The sequence below is a fragment of the Coregonus lavaretus genome (assembly GCF_964263955.1).
Source record: "Coregonus lavaretus genome assembly, chromosome: 11".
Lineage (NCBI taxonomy): Eukaryota > Metazoa > Chordata > Actinopteri > Salmoniformes > Salmonidae > Coregonus > Coregonus lavaretus.
The window spans coordinates 7,134,984-7,153,306 of record NC_139998.1 but is presented as its reverse complement, the minus strand read 5'-3'; the positions used below and the strand labels follow the sequence as shown (position 1 = coordinate 7,153,306).

Here is an 18,323-nt window from a genome sequence, read left to right as displayed (position 1 = left end):
CTTACAAAACAAATACAAGCTATAATATCCTATCTGCTACCTACTGCCATTGTGCAAGGCCCATGAGTGTGTGTGTGTGTGCGTACGCGCATGTATGTGTGTAGCTTGCCTGTGATGGAGAGGGAGCCTGTGCTGTTGGCCTTGCCCTGATCATTCTCAGCAAAGCAGGTGTAACGCCCTTCGTCTGCTTTGGTCACATTCAGAATTTCCAGACTACCATCCTCCCAGATTAACACCCTGATGATAACACAACATATGTGAGTGTTACAAAACACAGATACAGCTACTTAATGCAGATATAGAGAATATATTGTATGACAAGAGATCTTATACTGAAGATCACAAAATCCTCTGAGTGTACAAAATACATAGAGAAGGGCAATACAAATATGACAAGAGCAAATCCTGTAAGGCAACATTCTATTCAGCACTCATTCGAATTCACATTCACATGGACAGGAAAAACCCTCTAGACCCTACATGATAGGCAAACAGTCACGTTGGACATCTCTGTTATTGAATAATTCCTCCATAGTGAGTTAGTGGTCGATCATTGAGCGTGATTTTGGTAGTTTGAGAGGGACAGAGATTATTCAAGCCATAGTGATTTGAGCAGTTTGTTTCATAGTGATTATGACACAGTAGTATTCCTGTGCCCCACTGTCCGACCCCCTGTGGTGAGTGGTGGGTCTTTGTGAAGGCAGATTAGCCTTGTTTAGTGGTTGAGGAGCAGAGGGGCGGAAGACAGGGGCTTACACAGCCAGACTCTTTCTGTCCTGTCTGATGAGCTTTATGGCAAGCTTAAAGTCAGTCCGTGGCGGAAAGCAGAGGGAAGCAGACTATAGCACAGTACTCACTGACAAACTAAAGTATCCCCATTACCCTGCTAAAGGGATAGAGGAGAGAAGACAGAGGAGACGTACACATTTTAATGGATTCTAAGTAACAAATCACCTTAAACCCCAATGACTTAAATGTGATACAAACCTAACACTCAGCTTCTTTTTGAAATTAGTAAGACGAAATATCAATACATACAGTAAGACTAGACATTTTGAAGTAGCCTGGTCGTCCCGAGAATGGCATGCCAACGAATGATAGAAGAGTTCGCTACAATACAGCATACTCAGTCTATCAGACAAGGCTAATTTTGAGGAGACTCAAAACCAAAAACTAATTTGACTGATGATCATGATCATTTAGATGAGTTATGGCCCCAGACCCAACCAGACCCAACCCAGATGCTGACCTGGTAGAGTTGAAGAGCAGTTCAGTGCCCTTGCTCCAGGAGAACGAGGGTTTGGGAGCTGCTTTAGGTTTACACTCTATGACCACTCTGCCATTCTTAGCTCCCAGGATCCTCCTCTTCAAAGGGTTGTGCTCAAACGTAGGTGCACACGCTGCATAGGATCACAGAGAGAATAGGTTTTAGTCATTACACTAGGGTTTATTCATTACACTGTTTCTGTTAAAAAAAGTTTTGAAAAAAATCTCAGAGAGAAGCATGTGTGTTAGCATTTCACTTCTGTTCATGCCTCATTACCATAATTAGGACGTGTTTCGGATCAAGTCATCGCTGAAAAGGGCATGCTGTCTGTTCATTGGACTATGCTGTTTGTTTATGTGTAACGTAGCCTCAATGACAACTGACAAGGCAACTTCATGTATTAATTTACTCCAAATTAGTCTGTGCGGTGACCTTTAGTCTTTGGACTGAGCCAATCACGATGAATCTGAGCCTTTGACTCACCAATCACTCGCAGCTCTGCGTTAGCATAGATGACTCCATGGCGATTCTCTGCTATACACTGGTACATCCCAGAGTCCTCAAACGTCAGACCATTGAACTTCAGATCATGCTTATCGTACTGCAGAAAATTTATAAATAAATATGTCACAATTATATTCTTCAGCATTTCAATATTACAACAATATGCTTCAATTCAATATTGCATGGTATCCTAAAATGTCATTTTACAATAAAGCATTTTGATGTTTCAATATCAACATTGAGATTTCATCACAATAAATAATTGTGATGTTATACTGACAACATTGAGATTTCACTTTTGTGAAACCTCAATGTTGACGTTGAAACATCAAAATACTTTTGAAATCTAGAAATACGGTGTACCAATTGATGCAGTGTTGAATTAAATAGCACTAAAATGGCTTTATTTGACTTGATGAAACCATCATTAATACATAATGAAGTATCACAGTGACATCAGAATCCTCCCACTTGCCTTCTCTCCTGACAGGGGTTGGTGATAGTTACTATGGCAGTTAATTATGTAATCTCTTTGGGCTGGCACCCTCGGAAACAACTAGAGGTACCTTTTTCTCTCTTCTCATTTCCTCATTACATTTTAGCAGACGCTCTTATCCAGAGCAACTTACAGTAGTGAGTGCACACATTTTCATACTGGTCCCTCATGGGAATCAAACCCACAACCCTGGCATTGCAAGCGGCATGCTCTACCAACTGAGCCACACAGGACCCCTCATCTCTCCTCTCTTGCCTTCTCTCCTCCTCTCCTCTCCTTTCCCCTCTCTCCTCTCTCCTCTCCACACTGGCACCCTCTGAGACACAACAAGAGCTACCTTCTCCTGAGTCTTGACTGTGCCCTGTGTTCAGACTATTCAGAGTACCCCTGCCAGCGGCCTGTCACAACTGTGCCACCCTGATGCTGGCTGCTGGCCTTGGCAGAGAGGGTAGTGTTTTTCTAACTAAGGGACCTGCTGGAACACTATAGGAATTTTCACACGACTCAACCGAACCGAGCCGAGACAAATCAAGCTGTACTGAGCAGGCCTGGTTACGCATCCACCATAGCTGACGGAGCACTATTGCCTGATTCACACTATATTGCCAACCCCAACCACACTGTGCTGGCTCAGATATTTTGTCTTCATATGTTTTTTTCCAGTACGGTTCCTGCAACTATGATGGGTGCTAAACCAGGCCAGCTCAGCTCAGCACAGCTCTGTTTGGCTCGGCTCTGTTCAGCTCAGCACAGCTCTGGTTGGCTCGGCTCTGTTCAGCTCAGCAGTGTGAAAAGGGTATGTGAAAGTTCTCTTACGGCATAGCTGTTCTTGAGCCAGTGGACGTGGGGTTTGGGCTTGCCGCTAGCCACACAGGACATGGTATAGTCACTACTGATGTCCTTCTCTGTACTGTTGATGGACTCTGTCCACTCCGGGAATGCTGGAACAGAGTGAGATGAGGAAAACAGACAGTGTAAGGCCCAAATCCTAACTTGAGATCAGCGCTCAACATCAATGCATGAAAATGTTTACATTTAGCAGACAATCTTATCCAGAGCAATTTACAGGAGCACATCAACAGATCTTTCACCTAGTCAGCTCGGGGATTCAAACCAGCAACTTTTCGGTTACTGGCCCACCACTCTTAACCACTAGGCTACCTGCACAACTCAAATGAGGCCCGAGAGAAAAGGTGTTAAATCATAACAATTTGGAAGTCATTGAGTTGCAACTACAAAGCTGGAGAATATATACGGTATTAGAAGACTAGAGACAGAGCCCTACCTTCTACAGAGAGGTGTGCCTTGTGCCGGTCCTTCCCTTTGGAATTGAGGGCCTCACACTCGTATGTCCCCTCGTCCTCATACTGCACGTTGTACAGGTGGAGGTGGGCCCCCGCCATGCTGATGTCGTGATTGGACGGCAGCTCTCCGTTCATCTTCCTCCAGCGGATCTGAGGGATGGGGCTGTGGAGAGAGAGGGATGGGAAGGGAGAAGAATGAAAAGAAGAGTGTCATGGGAATCTATAGTACAGCTGTATTACAATAAACCATTTCATACTCTAAGTCTGACCTAGGATACCTAGTATAAGTGATTCTCTAATAAATGTACTTGTAGCAATGCATTGGCTATAACCAGACTTACTTTCCCAGGGCGAAGCATTCCAGTGTGACATTCTGTCCCACCAGTGCGTAGGAGTCTGGGAACTTGACTTTGATGTCAGCAGGGTACTTCCTGATTGGACCTGGTTGGTGGAGAAACAGGAAATAGAAACAACTGGACGTGAGTCACCTGTTTATTCATAACACCCCCTCGGAGGCAGAATAACTTAGAGCAGCAACAATATGTTATGTTAGTTAACTCTGTGTACAGACAAGGTGATGCATGGTTGGAGGTGCTTTATTGTAAACGGTTCTGTCAGGTTGGATACGTTAGCTATGCTGCAACACACACACACACACACACACACACACACACACACACACACACACACACACACACACACACACACACACAGTGTTTCCAGCTCAGTCTGCCCTCCAGGATGAGTGTACAATACAGTGCTAAATATGGGCCATGACACAGCCAGAGGCCCCTGTGGTGTTGTAGTAATGTAGTCATAATAAAACATATGCATGACAAAGCATGAAGTGTTGCCGGGTAAACTACGGTACTCCCCTACAACCTTTTCAACTAGAACACAACATGCTAGCTTGTTCCCTACCATGTTTGTGCTATAGCCAACTCCTTGGGTAATCGTCATGCTTGTAATTGCCAAATATGACATGACCATAGGCATTGCCAAGAGAGTACAAACAGATCTGGGACCAGGCTAAGAACATGCTCGTTTGTGTTAATTCATCTGCTCGGTTGGTACTAGGTAATGTTAGCATAACTCAGCAAACGAGGAGGACCAACTAAGAGTACATCACAAACAAGTAATCACTTATGAACTCTTGAGGAAAGTGAAGCTGCTGCCTTCTCTTCATCTCTATCTCAATTATTTCTCTCCTCAAGCCTTTCCCACATTCATAATCAACACATTTTACATTACATTTTAGTCATTTAGCAGACGCTCTTATCCAGAGCGACTTACAGGAGCAATTAGGGTTAAGTGCCTTGCTTAAGGGCACATCGACAGATTTTTCACCTAGTCGGCTCGGGGATTAGAACCAGCGACCTTTCGGTTACTGGCACAACGCTCTTACCCACTAAGCTACCTGGCTCTCTCTCAACAGTTCAACTGTGGTCTGAAACTCCAACTCCGGAGATGGAGACTGTCTGGGTTCTCGCCTGCTAGCGACCTCTCTTTATCAATGTTCATATGTGGTTCACAGGTCACAAGATGGACCAACTCTACTACCCTAAGCATACTACAAATAGTAGGCAATTGTGTGATATCTAACACCTTGATAATGATCTCACATACTGTTGGTTAATATGGTGCCCATCTTCACTGAACAGATTCATATCTTCCAAACAAAAAGTGGGCAATTGTGTGATCACTGAAATCTTCCAGTAACAATAACTTTATTATAGGTCATGGTATGTGCATACTATTAGATACGATGGGACAGGAATCTTTGCTGAATAGATTCCTATCTCAACATATAGGACAGTTAAAACAGGAACTGAAAAACAGGAACTAACGTTCAGCCAGGGGGACGAGGGGGATGAACTTGCTGAAGACGCTCTTGGCGATGGATGCACTGGAGACGAAGCAGGAGTAGTTGCCACTGTCTGATGAGTCCACCTGGTGAAAGACATAAACAATTTATGTAAACATATTTGATCTTATGTCCTGTATTATGTAATACATGTTTGTAACTGCGTGTTTTTATGTGAAAATGTTGATGCTGTAAATTCAGCATTTATTAAATTTCTATAAACTGTGAGCATCACTCAAAAAAGTTCAAATGTGTGTCAGAAATGGCACCCTATTCCCTAGATAGTGCACTACTTTTGACCAGGTAGGGTGTCAAAAAGTGTGGTAGGGTGAAATGATAGGGTGTCATTGCAGACAGTCAAAGACACATTCTGAAATCCACCTTAGAGATGTAGAGGTTCCCTGTAGTCTGGGAGACGAATCGACGTTTATCCAGCATGATGAAGATAGGGAACTCATTCAGAATCCAGCGGAATGACAGCTCGTCTATGGAGAAAAGATACACAACCCTCAACCTTTCAATCAACCCTCAACCTGTCAATCAACCCTCAACCTTTCAATCAAGCCTGAATCTGTCAGTCAAATACAGAGGAGATGGGGGAGGGATGGAGTGCCAATATGGAGCCGAGCGAGGAGAGAGGCTGAGGAATTGGCTCTTATATTATTTTTTTATACTATTTTCACACCAAACCACACAATCATGCTGACCCAAACCACATTATCATGCTGACCCAAACCACACTATCATGCTGACCCAAACCACACTATCATGCTGACCCAAACCACACAATCATGCTGACCCAAACCACATTATCATGCTGACCCAAACCACATTATCATGCTGACCCAAACCACATTATCATGCTGACCCAAACCACATTATCCTGCTGACCCAAACCACATTATCATGCTGACCCAAACCATACTATCATGCTGACCCAAACCTCTCTCTCTCTCTCTCTCTCTCTCTCTCTCTCTCTCTCTCTCTCTCTCTCTCTCTCTCTCTCTCTCTCTCTGAATAAATGTGAAATATGAATATCAAAATGCTTTATTTGGGGTTTGTTTAGGGATTCATTACACAAGCGGGTATTGACCTTCAAAATGAAAGCTAACAATGAACAATCAAACTGTTGTCATGACGCTATGAAAAGAGGACAATTCTCACTGAGGAACTGTCATTCTGTAGCCGCGGCAGCAGCTGAAAAACGTTACCATTATTTCACAGAATGGTTTGGTTGGAATAATTTGCATAACCATGAACATGCACATCTGCTGTACAAAATTCTAGTGGAGCTCCCGTTTGATACCAAATACGTTTATTTAACAAAGATCAAAGATGAAGAAATAGAGAAATAAAGGAGAACAAAATAGGGCCAAGAAACACGCCCGACTCAGAGACTCAGAGAGGAAAACCTGAACAGATTAGTGTAAAGTACCTTTGATGAAGAATACAAAGCTACTTTATGAAATGACTGAGACTAGACTGAGACTAGAAGTGTAAAACTCAGCTCAGGGCTACAGTGTGAGAATATAGCCTGCAATATGTCAGAACAGAAGCAGCCTCATGAAGGAGTACTGCCAGTCACCAGCAGGGGGCATACTTTCATTGATTTTTCACTGTTATGACTATCTGGGTTAATTGCCTGAGTCGTAACATACTGTTGGATTTAATACTGGAATAGAGACACATGTAACAAGTGCAATGCTACAGACTATAGCGCTAACGTAGCACGAGAGCGTTCATACCCAGCCATCACACTTTGTCTTAAGATGTCTCGACACATCTTGAGACATTAAGTTGAGACGTCTTGAGACACTTCAACTAAGACATAGATACTTTTCAAGACATCTTAAGACATTTTAAGATACATTTTTGAAGACATGTCTTAAGACACAAGCTGTGTGTAGTATTAGCATTAGCTGTAGAAATAGCCTAGCATCAGAGAATTAACTTTAGCACCTACCTGGGTAGTGTGGGGGAGGAGCGCAAAGCAGGACTGCCCCCTGCCCCTCCTTCACGTACACCGCCTCTCTTTCCTCAGACGAGAAGAAGTCCAGGTCTGGAGGAGAGAGCGTGAGAGAGTGAGCGAGAGTGAGACAGAGAGAAAGGGGTGGAAGCAAGAGAGAGAGAGAGAGAGCGAGAGAGAGGGAGAAAGAGGGAGAGCGAGTGATGGGGGAGAGGAGGAAGGGGCGAGAGAAGAGAAAGACAGAGAGTTCAGATTCATTAACAAGCCTGGAGAATCCACTGTCATGCTCTCCTTCACCTCATTTATGTAATAACACTTATCCTCCAATCCTCTTAAACCCTGTCCTACCTCCTAGCTCAAAACCACTTTAAAACCAGGACCTGCATTACTTTAGCTAGCAGGCTTGTAATTTGCAACTGTCCTATTTCAAAGGGAGGGAACTAACTATTGATTCAGCAGAAGTGATTCCGTCTCGTGCCACACTCGAAAGTTTGACCATTCAAATTTCATTTCCAAAGTTGTTATGATGTGGCACTGCCGCCTCCCTCCCGAGTCCCTATCACAGCTCTACTAATATAGGCATGAAAGCATAGCACTTGCCTGAGGGGCTGTTAAAAAAAAAGTCCTTCCATCCTTTCTGCCTATGATAATGTGTTACATAACGACTAACGGTGGATCCGATCACGCCCCAGTGTTTCATCCACTCACATCCAAACTGGACGCCGGCCTCTCGGCTGACCACGGTGCCGTAGTCGTTGGAGGCCACACAGGAGTACTTCCCAACGTGTTTGTTCTTAATGGGGTTAGAGATGACCAGGTTGCCCCCGACCATGGTGTAATGGTTATCACCGTCCAGGTCTATCTCCCAGCTGTTCAACCTCCACCTGAAGAAGAAGAAGAAGAAGAAGAAGAAGAAGAAGAAGAAGAAGAAGAAGAAGAAGAAGAAGAAGAAGAAGAAGAAGCAGAAGAAGAAGAAGAAGAAGAAGAAGAAGAAAATCAAGTTCATTTTAAACATCTATCACAATTCATTTTTCCACATTTCATGAATTGCATGGCGAATGAGGCCTGAATGTTTTAAGGTCCTTTTAGGTCATGTATTAGGACCTCCAGACTTGGCCCTGTGCAGGACATCATGCTGAGGAAAGACAGAGAGATGGCAAGTGATGGGGGACATACAGTACAGCACACACAGAAGGTGGTATTTAAGGGGGTGAGGAGAGAGGAGAGCAGAGCATATGTTACTGGTATGTGGCAGGTGGGTTGGCTCGTGCTCGACAGCTCATGGTGATTTTGGCCTCAGGCGACTCCTCGGGGTAGATGGTTTCGACTGGCTGATCCTCAAACACCGGGCCGTAACCTGTAGCATCGTCTGAGAGGAAAGAGACAGACAGACAAACAGGGTGAATGAATCAGGACCTACTAGGTCAGATAGACAGATGGACAGGATAGTCCCTTCCTGTTACAGTTAATTTTCTTTCGCTTAGTGCCTAATGACTAAGACACAGGTCTCGGGAAAAGACGTGTGAGTAAGTGATGTGAAGTTGAGTTTATTTTCTTTCACGAAGAAAACATTTGTTAATGATTAAATGCATTCTTGCAGTAAAATAACAACATGGTGTAATGTCATTCTACTCCCAGCAACCTGGCTCCTACCCTTGGTATTTCTTAGTACTGTATATCTTCTGACAGGGATGTCAGGTGGCAAACCTACTATACGCAGAACCATCTCCCATTGGTTCAATTATTGTCGGAAGCTAATACCAATCTTAAATTGGAAATAAACATTTAACCCAACCCCTTTCAGATACCATTAACATAATATTCAGAGCTGACAAGACAAGCAGTTAGTGAGCTAAACCCAGAGAGAGATCTCTTTGATGGAAATGCCTGGCCTCATTCGACCTGACTTTAACAACGGTGTCAGCACACATTGATAACGAGATCACGTGCGTGCGCAAGCACACACGAATGCACACACACAATCAAAACATACGCGCCACGCATGCATGCATGCACACACACACACAAACACACTTGGATAATTAGATCCAATTAGTCATTAAAAAAGACAGGCATCACAAAGCGCCCATGATTAAGACAGAAACGCAATGCAAGACAAGGCAATGAATAACCAATGAGGCTAAATGTTCCTGAGACGCTGATTATTCTCTCAGATCGTGACTGTGCATTCAGGTGTGTGTGTGTGTGTGATCTCGCTCTCTAAGCACATCTGTCACCTCTATGCCACTGTCACTGAGGAGCACACACACACACACACACCACAACACACACACACACATCCTGCACTTATCTCATCTGTCTAAATAGGCAAGCAATGCCTCTAAAAGATTCCCTGAAGATTAATTCCTCTAAAAATATAAGAAATACACGCTAACTGCCACCTTTACAAACCCAGGACAAAGGATTCATATTCTCACAATATCCTGACAGCAAAAATGCTTATGTCTTATTATAAACCCGGGTGGTTCGAGACCTGAATAGTGATTGGCTGAAAGCTGTGGTATATCAGACAGTAGACCACGGATATGACAAAACACTACTTATTTACTGCTCTAATTACGTTGTAATAGCCAGTTTTTAATAGCAATAAGGCACCAGGGGTTTGTGGTATATGGCCAATATACCACGGCTAAGGGCGTTGCTTCGTGCATAAGTACTTAACAGTGGTATATTGGCCACATACCACAAACCCCTGAGGTGCCTTACTGCTATTATAAGTCTTCATTCTCAGTGAGAGAGAGAGATATAGAGAGAGACAATGAGGGAGAGCGAGAGAGAGAACGAGAGAGAGAGAGGGAGCGACAGAGAATGAGAATGAAAGAGAGGGAGAACCTTGGACTTTAGAAAATATGATTTTATCAGATACTTCAGAAAATATAAGAAAACAATTGCAATGGACAGGAATGAAGCTCACACACACTCCAACACAAGGACAATGTGTAAGTGCTTGACACTGACATAGCTTGATGGCCTAGTACCAACCATTTGGAATGACTGCTGCTTGAGAGAGAGAGAATTACACATGCTCTGGCATAAACAGGGCATGGAGGTAAGTTAAGTGAGAAACAGTGTTCAGGGAAGAAGAGAGGAGGAGGGAGAAGAGGAGAAGAGCAGTGACCGTATGGAACAGAGCTGAAATCGACACACAGGCCTGTCTGGCCCTGTGAAAGAAATGCTAGTCATCGTAAAGTAATGCGTGTGCGTTCATCACTCCCTGACTTTACTATGTGAAGTGACAGATGGTAGAGAGGAGTGCTAAACAGACCACATGAGGCCCACAGCCTGCAGAAACCAGGGACCTTGATGCTCCCACATCTGTATTGATGCTCTATCTCTCCCTTTCCCTCTCACATGATTTCTCTCTCCTCTCTCATTGGTTATTGCTGCCTTTCTCTCTTCCTCGACCGTCTCGCTATTCTGCCTCTATCACTCTCTCAATTGATTGAGGACGTCTCAATAAAAAACATCAATAGCCTCTATCTTTCTCTCTCTCACTAGCTTTCTGTCTCTCTCCTTCCCTCGCTCAAACAAAGGCTGTTTTTCTCTGTCTCCATCTCTCTCATCTCTCTGTTCCCTACTTCCTGTATACCTACTCTCTCACACTCCCTCTTGAAATACTTCAATATTGTTCTTTGTCTTTCTCTCTCCTCCTCTTATTATGTGTGTCTCTCAGCGTCTCAGACACTCCTTCTCTCACTCTCGATCCCCCTCTCTGTCTCATCTTCTGGCATGACTTGGCTGTGGCAGCGATGGCTGGGTGACTCCGTTAAAGGCGTATAAAGCTTTTTGGGGTAGGCAACCATGTCCCCAGCAGTCAATGGACAAACACACTGACACACACACAACCTTTTCTCTCCTGGGCCCTGCTGTGAAGAGAAGAGCCTTCCTCTGGACTTTATTATCAGACAACAGGACTCTATTCATCAACACTGTCTGCCCTAGACTGGAACAATACCAACACAAACCTGTTGGGACTCATTTGAATGTAAATTGACAGCTCTCTCCTGATCCAGGATCCTGGTCTCGTCTGAAGCTTTTATATTCCTCCTTTCATTCTTTCGTTCCTTCCTGGCATCAGAGCCTCTAATGAAATGACACATCTATTATTCATCAATGAGGTATTATATTAGGAAAACGTTTAGCCAGCGTGAATTTGGATTATTAATAAGCTACAACACATTATAATACTGTAGAGAATGGTGACAGTGCAAGTGCAGTGTATGTCACACGGGTCTCCCAGCCTGTGGGGAAACTCACTAATTATTTTGTTTTCATCACATATCACAATGGATATGTGAGCTATATAGTGTTGCACATGTTTATGCATATTGTGATATTCTTTGTAAATGTCATTAATGCACAATACAGACATAACTAGGCGAGCTACAAGCTAACATGCAGTTAACTCCCAGACTCCCAGACAGTTGTTTATCTGGGTGTCTATTTGTTGGTTTATTTGTTTGTTTGCATGAACAAATTGGTTGTTGCCAAGTGGGACAGTGAACATATGTACTGTATCCTGAGGGCATCTCTACTGCAGCATTCTGGGAGATATTCACCATGCCATGCCTGTGAGTGAAACATGGCTAGCGCTTTGTTGCTAGCCAAATCCTCACCGGGGAAGGTTTACTGTAGTGTGCATTGGGTATCACTGCATCACAAAGAATATATTAATATGAATCATATTCAGTAATAGAGATGTGCATGGTCATACTGTATGGTGCATGTGTATAGAGAGAGGGAGAGAGAGAGAGAGAGAGAGAGAGAGAGAGAGAGAGAGAGAGAGAGAGAGAGAGAGAGAGAGAGAGAGAGAGAGAGAGAGAGAGAGAGAGAGAGAGAGAGATAATTGCTTGTTACATGTTTCCATTGAACTATCTTGTGTCTATAAAAACTGCTGGACGTAATGACGTCACACACAAACAAAAAACTGTGTCTAATATAAATCAAGTGGTTGAAGTGTTTCCATTTAGGCAAATTGCGCATTCGTAAATTGGTGACAGCCTGTATGCCCTCCCACCTATCTGTTTCATGTCTCAGGTAGGCCATGAAAGCCAGCATGGATAGAATACAATAATTGACTAATATTTGCCATATTCTAATAATTCTCATGTGCCAACATATTGCCACGGGCTGTGCCATGGTGAAACTTGCGCTGTAGATCTGAAATAATTAGATGGTGAAACTTGAATCAGGTCAACCAGAAAAGCAAGGTGAAGCAATTCAGGCATTCTTGAAAGTCAGGACAAGGATTGCAAATGTTGATTTTGATTTTGCAAGCAGTAGGCATTTATAGTTCAACGTGGAGTGGAGCTTTTTAGTTAGGCCTACGTGATGACATCTCGTACCCCACATACCTTCAGAATTATTTGGCAATCATGTATTCAAAAAACATAGTTCCCATCATCAATAAAGACAGTTAGACAAAATGAAAAAACACCTCTGTTGAACTGTAAAAATGTTGACGATCTTTAGAACATTTCTCCTATATCTGCCGTTTCCATTACACGTATATACGTATATAAATTAACCTATTATACGTAGTATTTTTTTCTCGCAACATTGCTTTTGTCGATTAAACCTGGGTCAATGGAAACCTATCTACTGTAGGCCCTAAATCATGCAGCGTGCTATGCATGCATTAACACAGCACAACACAGAGTGCAGATAACATAAATATGTCCTAGGGTTTACATGGATGCAGGGGGCCTTCATCTTGCACACCTCTGCTGCTACATTCGCAGACACACATACACAGAAGGCAGACTGGTCCCTTATTCTTGCACACCTGCTGTGACATTCACAAAAGCATACCCAATTTGATCCCCCGCGGTCGATACGCCAATTGTCATCCATGAGAGAGGGAACGCGAGAGGCCGTGAAAAAATAGTGAGATAGATAGAGAGAGAGAGAGAGAGAGAGAGAGAGAGAGAGAGAGAGAGAGAGAGAGAGAGAGAGAGAGAGAGAGAGAGAGAGAGAGAGAGAGAGAGAGAGAGAGAGAGAGAGAGAAGTGAGAGAGAGAGAGAGAGAGAGAGAGAGAGAGAGAGAGAGAGAGAGAGAGAGAGAGAGAGAGAGAGAGAGAGAGAGCGAGAGAGAGCGAGAGAAAGTGAGAGAGAGAGAGAGAGAGAGAGAGAGAGAGAGAGAGAGAGAGAGAGAGAGAGAGAGGAGAGAGAGAGCGAGAGAGAGCGAGAGAGAGAGAGAGAGAGAGAGAGAGAGAGAGAGAGAGAGAGAGAGAGCGAGATAGAGAGAGAGAGAGAGAGAGAGAGAGAGCGAGATAGAGAGAGAGAGAGAGCGAGAGAAAGTGAGAGATAATATCTAGGAGATAATAAACAACTCACCGTGCATCACAACATGTTCTCCTCTAACAAAATAATTTCAATTCACCCTTCACTGACTGACTGTCCCTGGTTGGTTAGTGAGGGAATATGGTAGTGGGTGAGGGGAATACATAAATAGTGGTGTCTATGCATACCCTGTACACTATGACAGCACACAATAAATTAACCATTGCAGGTCCCTGACCTTGTCTATAGATAATTAGGAGGCCACCTATATTTCTATGACAAGGAGTCACCTTAGAGTGTTACATTTTCCAAATGCACCACAAACGTGACTAGAGTCAATGGAAATGCTTTCTATAGCTCAACAGTTAATAATTGGTGTTATTTCTATAAAGATCTGTATTATTATCCATGCGTTTTATCCAAACAGAAGCCGTGAAACCAACATATTTCCACATAATCTGGCAATTCTAGTTAGTCACCCATTTTATTTTCTCCATAAAGGAAGAAAATAATAATACTTATAATGTTTTATTGTCACACACAATACCCCGTTTTTTGTTGTTGTTGCAGAAAACCAATAATACATCACTATAATGTAATACTCTTTCTTCATGGCCAAGCTCTGCTCAACTAACTTACATTTTGTCAATTACAACTTGATGAACTGTGGGACTTTCCAACATCATGCATTCCATCTACAATAGCATAATACATCTAGATAACAGTATTATTACAACTCCCATTGCAGACAGTACATACACCATGGCAACATAATATCTGACAAATAAATAATTTCCTAAGGTTCCTCATCATCATCGTAATGTCAGGATATTAACCAGATCATCATGTATTGTTGTGGAGGAACATGCATCATCATCTGCTACAGCAGAAGGATCCCCAGAATAGATATGGTAAACGTTAACATGACCTCCAGACAACATTTCATTATGCTCTGTCCTTTACAGCCAACAACAATGAGTGGGGAACATCCAGGTTCAGTCTCAAATGGCACCCTATACCCTATGGACACTGGTCAAAAGCAGTGCACTATATATATGGAATAGGGTGTAATTTGGGACGCCGTCTCGGTCAGTGCCAGTCTGTTAACCCATCCTGACAGGCAGATAACATTCTACTGTGTTTCAACCACCACCACGCTGTGGGTTGATGAAAGGCCTGAACTGGGGACTAGGGAGTACTGAGGCCCAATGGCCTTGACATACTTCCATTGTTTGTGAGCTACATTATATGAGACAGACATACTTCCATCGTATTTTGTGCCGCAAGTATATAAAAAAAGACATTCCAAGATCCTGGAGGGAAGGACTGATGGTTTGTGTACTAGTTCAGTTTTAAAAGGGACATACCTCCATTGTTTGTCAGAGCACAGAATACCAACATTAAGCAGGGGCACGATTCTTTCCAGGTCATTGAAGATAGATAGAGTAGGAAGCATCTATCATGTTAACAACCTGGTTAGCTTACAACAGTTTGTTCTGTCCCTCTCTTAACATTTGCCAGCTACAATCTCACGTCTCATTGGCTGCAGATAATGAAAGTTTGCTGTAACAAACACAGGAACTCTTAAAAAAATGTCCTCAGCTGTTTTCTAATCTAGTGGACGAAGGACACACAGGCTATGGTGTGTCTTAAAATGGAAAAGAGCTGTCTAATAACGTCCCAAAGCAGTACAAGTCAACTACAGGTCAAATATCAACGTGATGGAAAGATTTTTGGCAACGGTCTCGGATCTTGGACTTGGAGTTGCCTGACAACTGATGCCTTTCTAATATCGATGCCGTACTGAAACAAACTGAAACAAACACGCTATGGCGTGTCTTCGAATGGAATAGAGGGGCCTAAAAACGTCCAGAAAAAGTACAAGTCAACTGCAGGCCATACAAACGACAGCAAAGATCAATCAGAATTGTCTCCCTCTCAATCTTCCTGGTCTTGGACTTGGGTTAAGTGTCTAACCAATCGCTCTTTGACAGCAGCAGCTTGCCGGTGACGGTGTACAAAGGACTCTCTCCAGATGCTAAGCGAGCGAGTGTCCTCTCCGTTTGTCATGAATGAATCATGTACAGTTGAAGTCAGAAGTTTACATACACCGTCGCCAAATACATTTAAACTCAGTTTTTCACAATTTCTGACATTTAATCCTAGTAAAAATTCCCTGTCTTAGGTCAGTTAGGATCACCACTTTATTTTAAGAATGTGAAATGTCAGAATAATAGTAGAGAGAATTATTTCTTTCAGTTTTTATTTCTTTCATCACATTCCCAGTGGGTCAGAAGTTTACATACACTCAATTAGTATTTGGTAGCATTGCCTTTAAATTGTTTAACTTGGGTCAAACGTTTCGGGTAGCCTTCCACAAGCTTCCCACAATAAGTTGGGTGATTTTGGCCCATTCCTACTGACAGAGCTGGTGTAACAGGTTTGTAGGCCTCCTTGCTCGCAAACACTTTTTCAGTTCTGCCCACACATTTCCTATAGGACTGAGGTCAGGGCTTTGAGATGGCCACTCCAATACCTTGACTTTGTTGTCCTTAAGCCATTTTGCCACAACTTTGGAAGTATGCTTGGGGTCATTGTCTATTTGGAAGACCCATTTGCGACCAAGCTTTAACTTCCTGACTGATGTCTTGAGATGTTGCTTCAATATATCCACATATTTTTCCTTCCTCATGATGCCATCTATTTTGTGAAGTGCACCAGTCTCTCCTGCAGCAAAGCACCCCCACAGCATGATGCTGCCACCCCCGTGCTTCACGGTTGGGATGGTGTTCTTCGGCTTGCAAGCTCCCCCCTTTTCCTCCAAACATAACGATGGTCATTATGGCCAAACAGTTCTATTTTTGTTTAATCAGACCAGAGGACATTTCTCCAAGAAGTACGATCTTTGTCCCCATGTGCAGTTGCAAACCGTAGTCTGGCTTTTTTATGGCGGTTTTGGAACAGTGGCTTCTTCCTTGCTGAGCGGCCTTTCAGGTTATGTCGATATAGGACTCGTTTTACTGTGGATATAGGTACTTTTGTACCTGTTTCCTCCAGCATCTTCACAAGTTCCTTTGCTGTTGTTCTTGGATTGATTTGCACTTTTTGCACCAAAGTACGTTCATCTCTAGGAGACAGAACGCGTCTCCTTCCTGAGCTGTATGACGGCTGCGTGGTCCAATGGTGTTTATCCTTGCATATTATTGTTTGTACAGATGAACGTAGTACCTTCAGGTGTTTGGAAATTGCTCCCAAGGGGGTGGCAGCATCATGCTGTGGGGGTGCTTTGCTGCAGGAGAGACTGGTGCACTTCACAAAATAGATGGCATCATGAGGAAGGAAAAATATGTGGATATATTGAAGCAACATCTCAAGACATCAGTCAGGAAGTTAAAGCTTGGTCGCAAATGGGTCTTCCAAATAGACAATGACCCCAAGCATACTCCACAAGCGCCGAATACAACAGGTGTAGACTTTACCGTGAAATGCTTACTTACAAGCCCTTTCCCAACAATGCAGAGTTAAAAAGTACAAAAACAGGAAATAGTAACACAATAAAATAACAATAACGAGATGATATACCTGGAGTACCGGTACTGAGTCAATGTGCTGGGGGTACCGGGTAGTTGAGGTAATATGTACATGTAGGTAGGTAAAAGTGACTATGCAAACAGGATAGATAATAAACATCGTAGCAGCAGCATATGTGAAGAGTGTGAAAGTGTGTCTATGTGTGAGTGTGTGTTTTGTGTGTGAGCGTTTGTAGTGTGTGTGTGTGTGTGTGTGCGTGTGTGCGTGTGTGCGTATGTGTGTGTTGGAGTGTCAGTGTAGTATTTGTGAGCGTGTGGGTCGAGTCCAGTGAGTGTGCATAGAGCTGGTGCAAGAGAGTCAGTGCAAATAAAAAGGGGGTCAATGCAAATAGTCAGGGCAGCCATTTGATTAACTGTTCAGTAGTCTTATGGCTTGGGGGTAGAAGCTTTTCTGGAGTCTTTTGGTCCCAGACTTGGCTCTCCGATACCGCTTGCCGTGCGGTAGCAGAGAAAACAGTCTATGACTTGAGAGTCTTCAACCATTTTTAGGGCCTTCCTTTGACACCGCCTGGTATAGTCGTCCTGGATGGCAGGGAGCTCGGCCCTAGTGATGTACTGGGCCGTACACACTACCCTCTGTAGCGCCTTACGGTCGGATGCCAAGCAGTTGACAATATTTTAGGTTGACAATAATTCTACTACACAATTTCTGATACATCACATGCCTTTGTTTTATTTTCCTCCATAAGTAAATGCAGGATTCTGCCACATTTGCCATTCATTCATTCATTCTGCCATTCTGGAACTTCGAGGGTTTATAACATAACCCCTCCAGTAATTTAATAGGATATCTATGGTTTCACCTCCCTCCCCAAATAGGACATGAACACTTCATGGGCTCCCGAGTGGCGCAGCGGTCTAAGTCACTGCATCCCAGTGCTTGAAGCATCACGTCAAGGTGTGGCCGGTGTAGGCCGTCATTGTAAATAAGAAGTTGTTCTTAACTGACTTGCCTAGTTAAATAAAGGTAAAATAAAAAATAAGCTATGGCAAACATTTTAAGAATTACAGGAAATTATGTGTAAAACTG

At 43.2% G+C, this 18,323-nt stretch overlaps 1 protein-coding gene across 1 annotated transcript in view; it reads right to left on the bottom strand.

Moving 5' to 3' along the window:
• LOC311137052 (contactin-1a-like) overlaps positions 1 to 18,323 on the bottom strand; it is a 128,994-nt gene that overhangs the window by 28,771 nt on the left and 81,900 nt on the right. The window contains exons 4-14 of the mRNA XM_084171360.1: positions 8,644 to 8,770; positions 8,110 to 8,285; positions 7,399 to 7,494; positions 5,817 to 5,920; positions 5,419 to 5,521; positions 3,913 to 4,012; positions 3,553 to 3,734; positions 3,084 to 3,208; positions 1,751 to 1,868; positions 1,250 to 1,400; positions 110 to 237 (exon numbers count right to left, since the gene is read on the bottom strand). Coding sequence (XP_084027486.1) covers positions 110 to 237; positions 1,250 to 1,400; positions 1,751 to 1,868; positions 3,084 to 3,208; positions 3,553 to 3,734; positions 3,913 to 4,012; positions 5,419 to 5,521; positions 5,817 to 5,920; positions 7,399 to 7,494; positions 8,110 to 8,285; positions 8,644 to 8,770 — 1,410 coding nt within the window. The remainder of the gene's footprint in view (positions 1 to 109; positions 238 to 1,249; positions 1,401 to 1,750; positions 1,869 to 3,083; positions 3,209 to 3,552; positions 3,735 to 3,912; positions 4,013 to 5,418; positions 5,522 to 5,816; positions 5,921 to 7,398; positions 7,495 to 8,109; positions 8,286 to 8,643; positions 8,771 to 18,323) is intronic.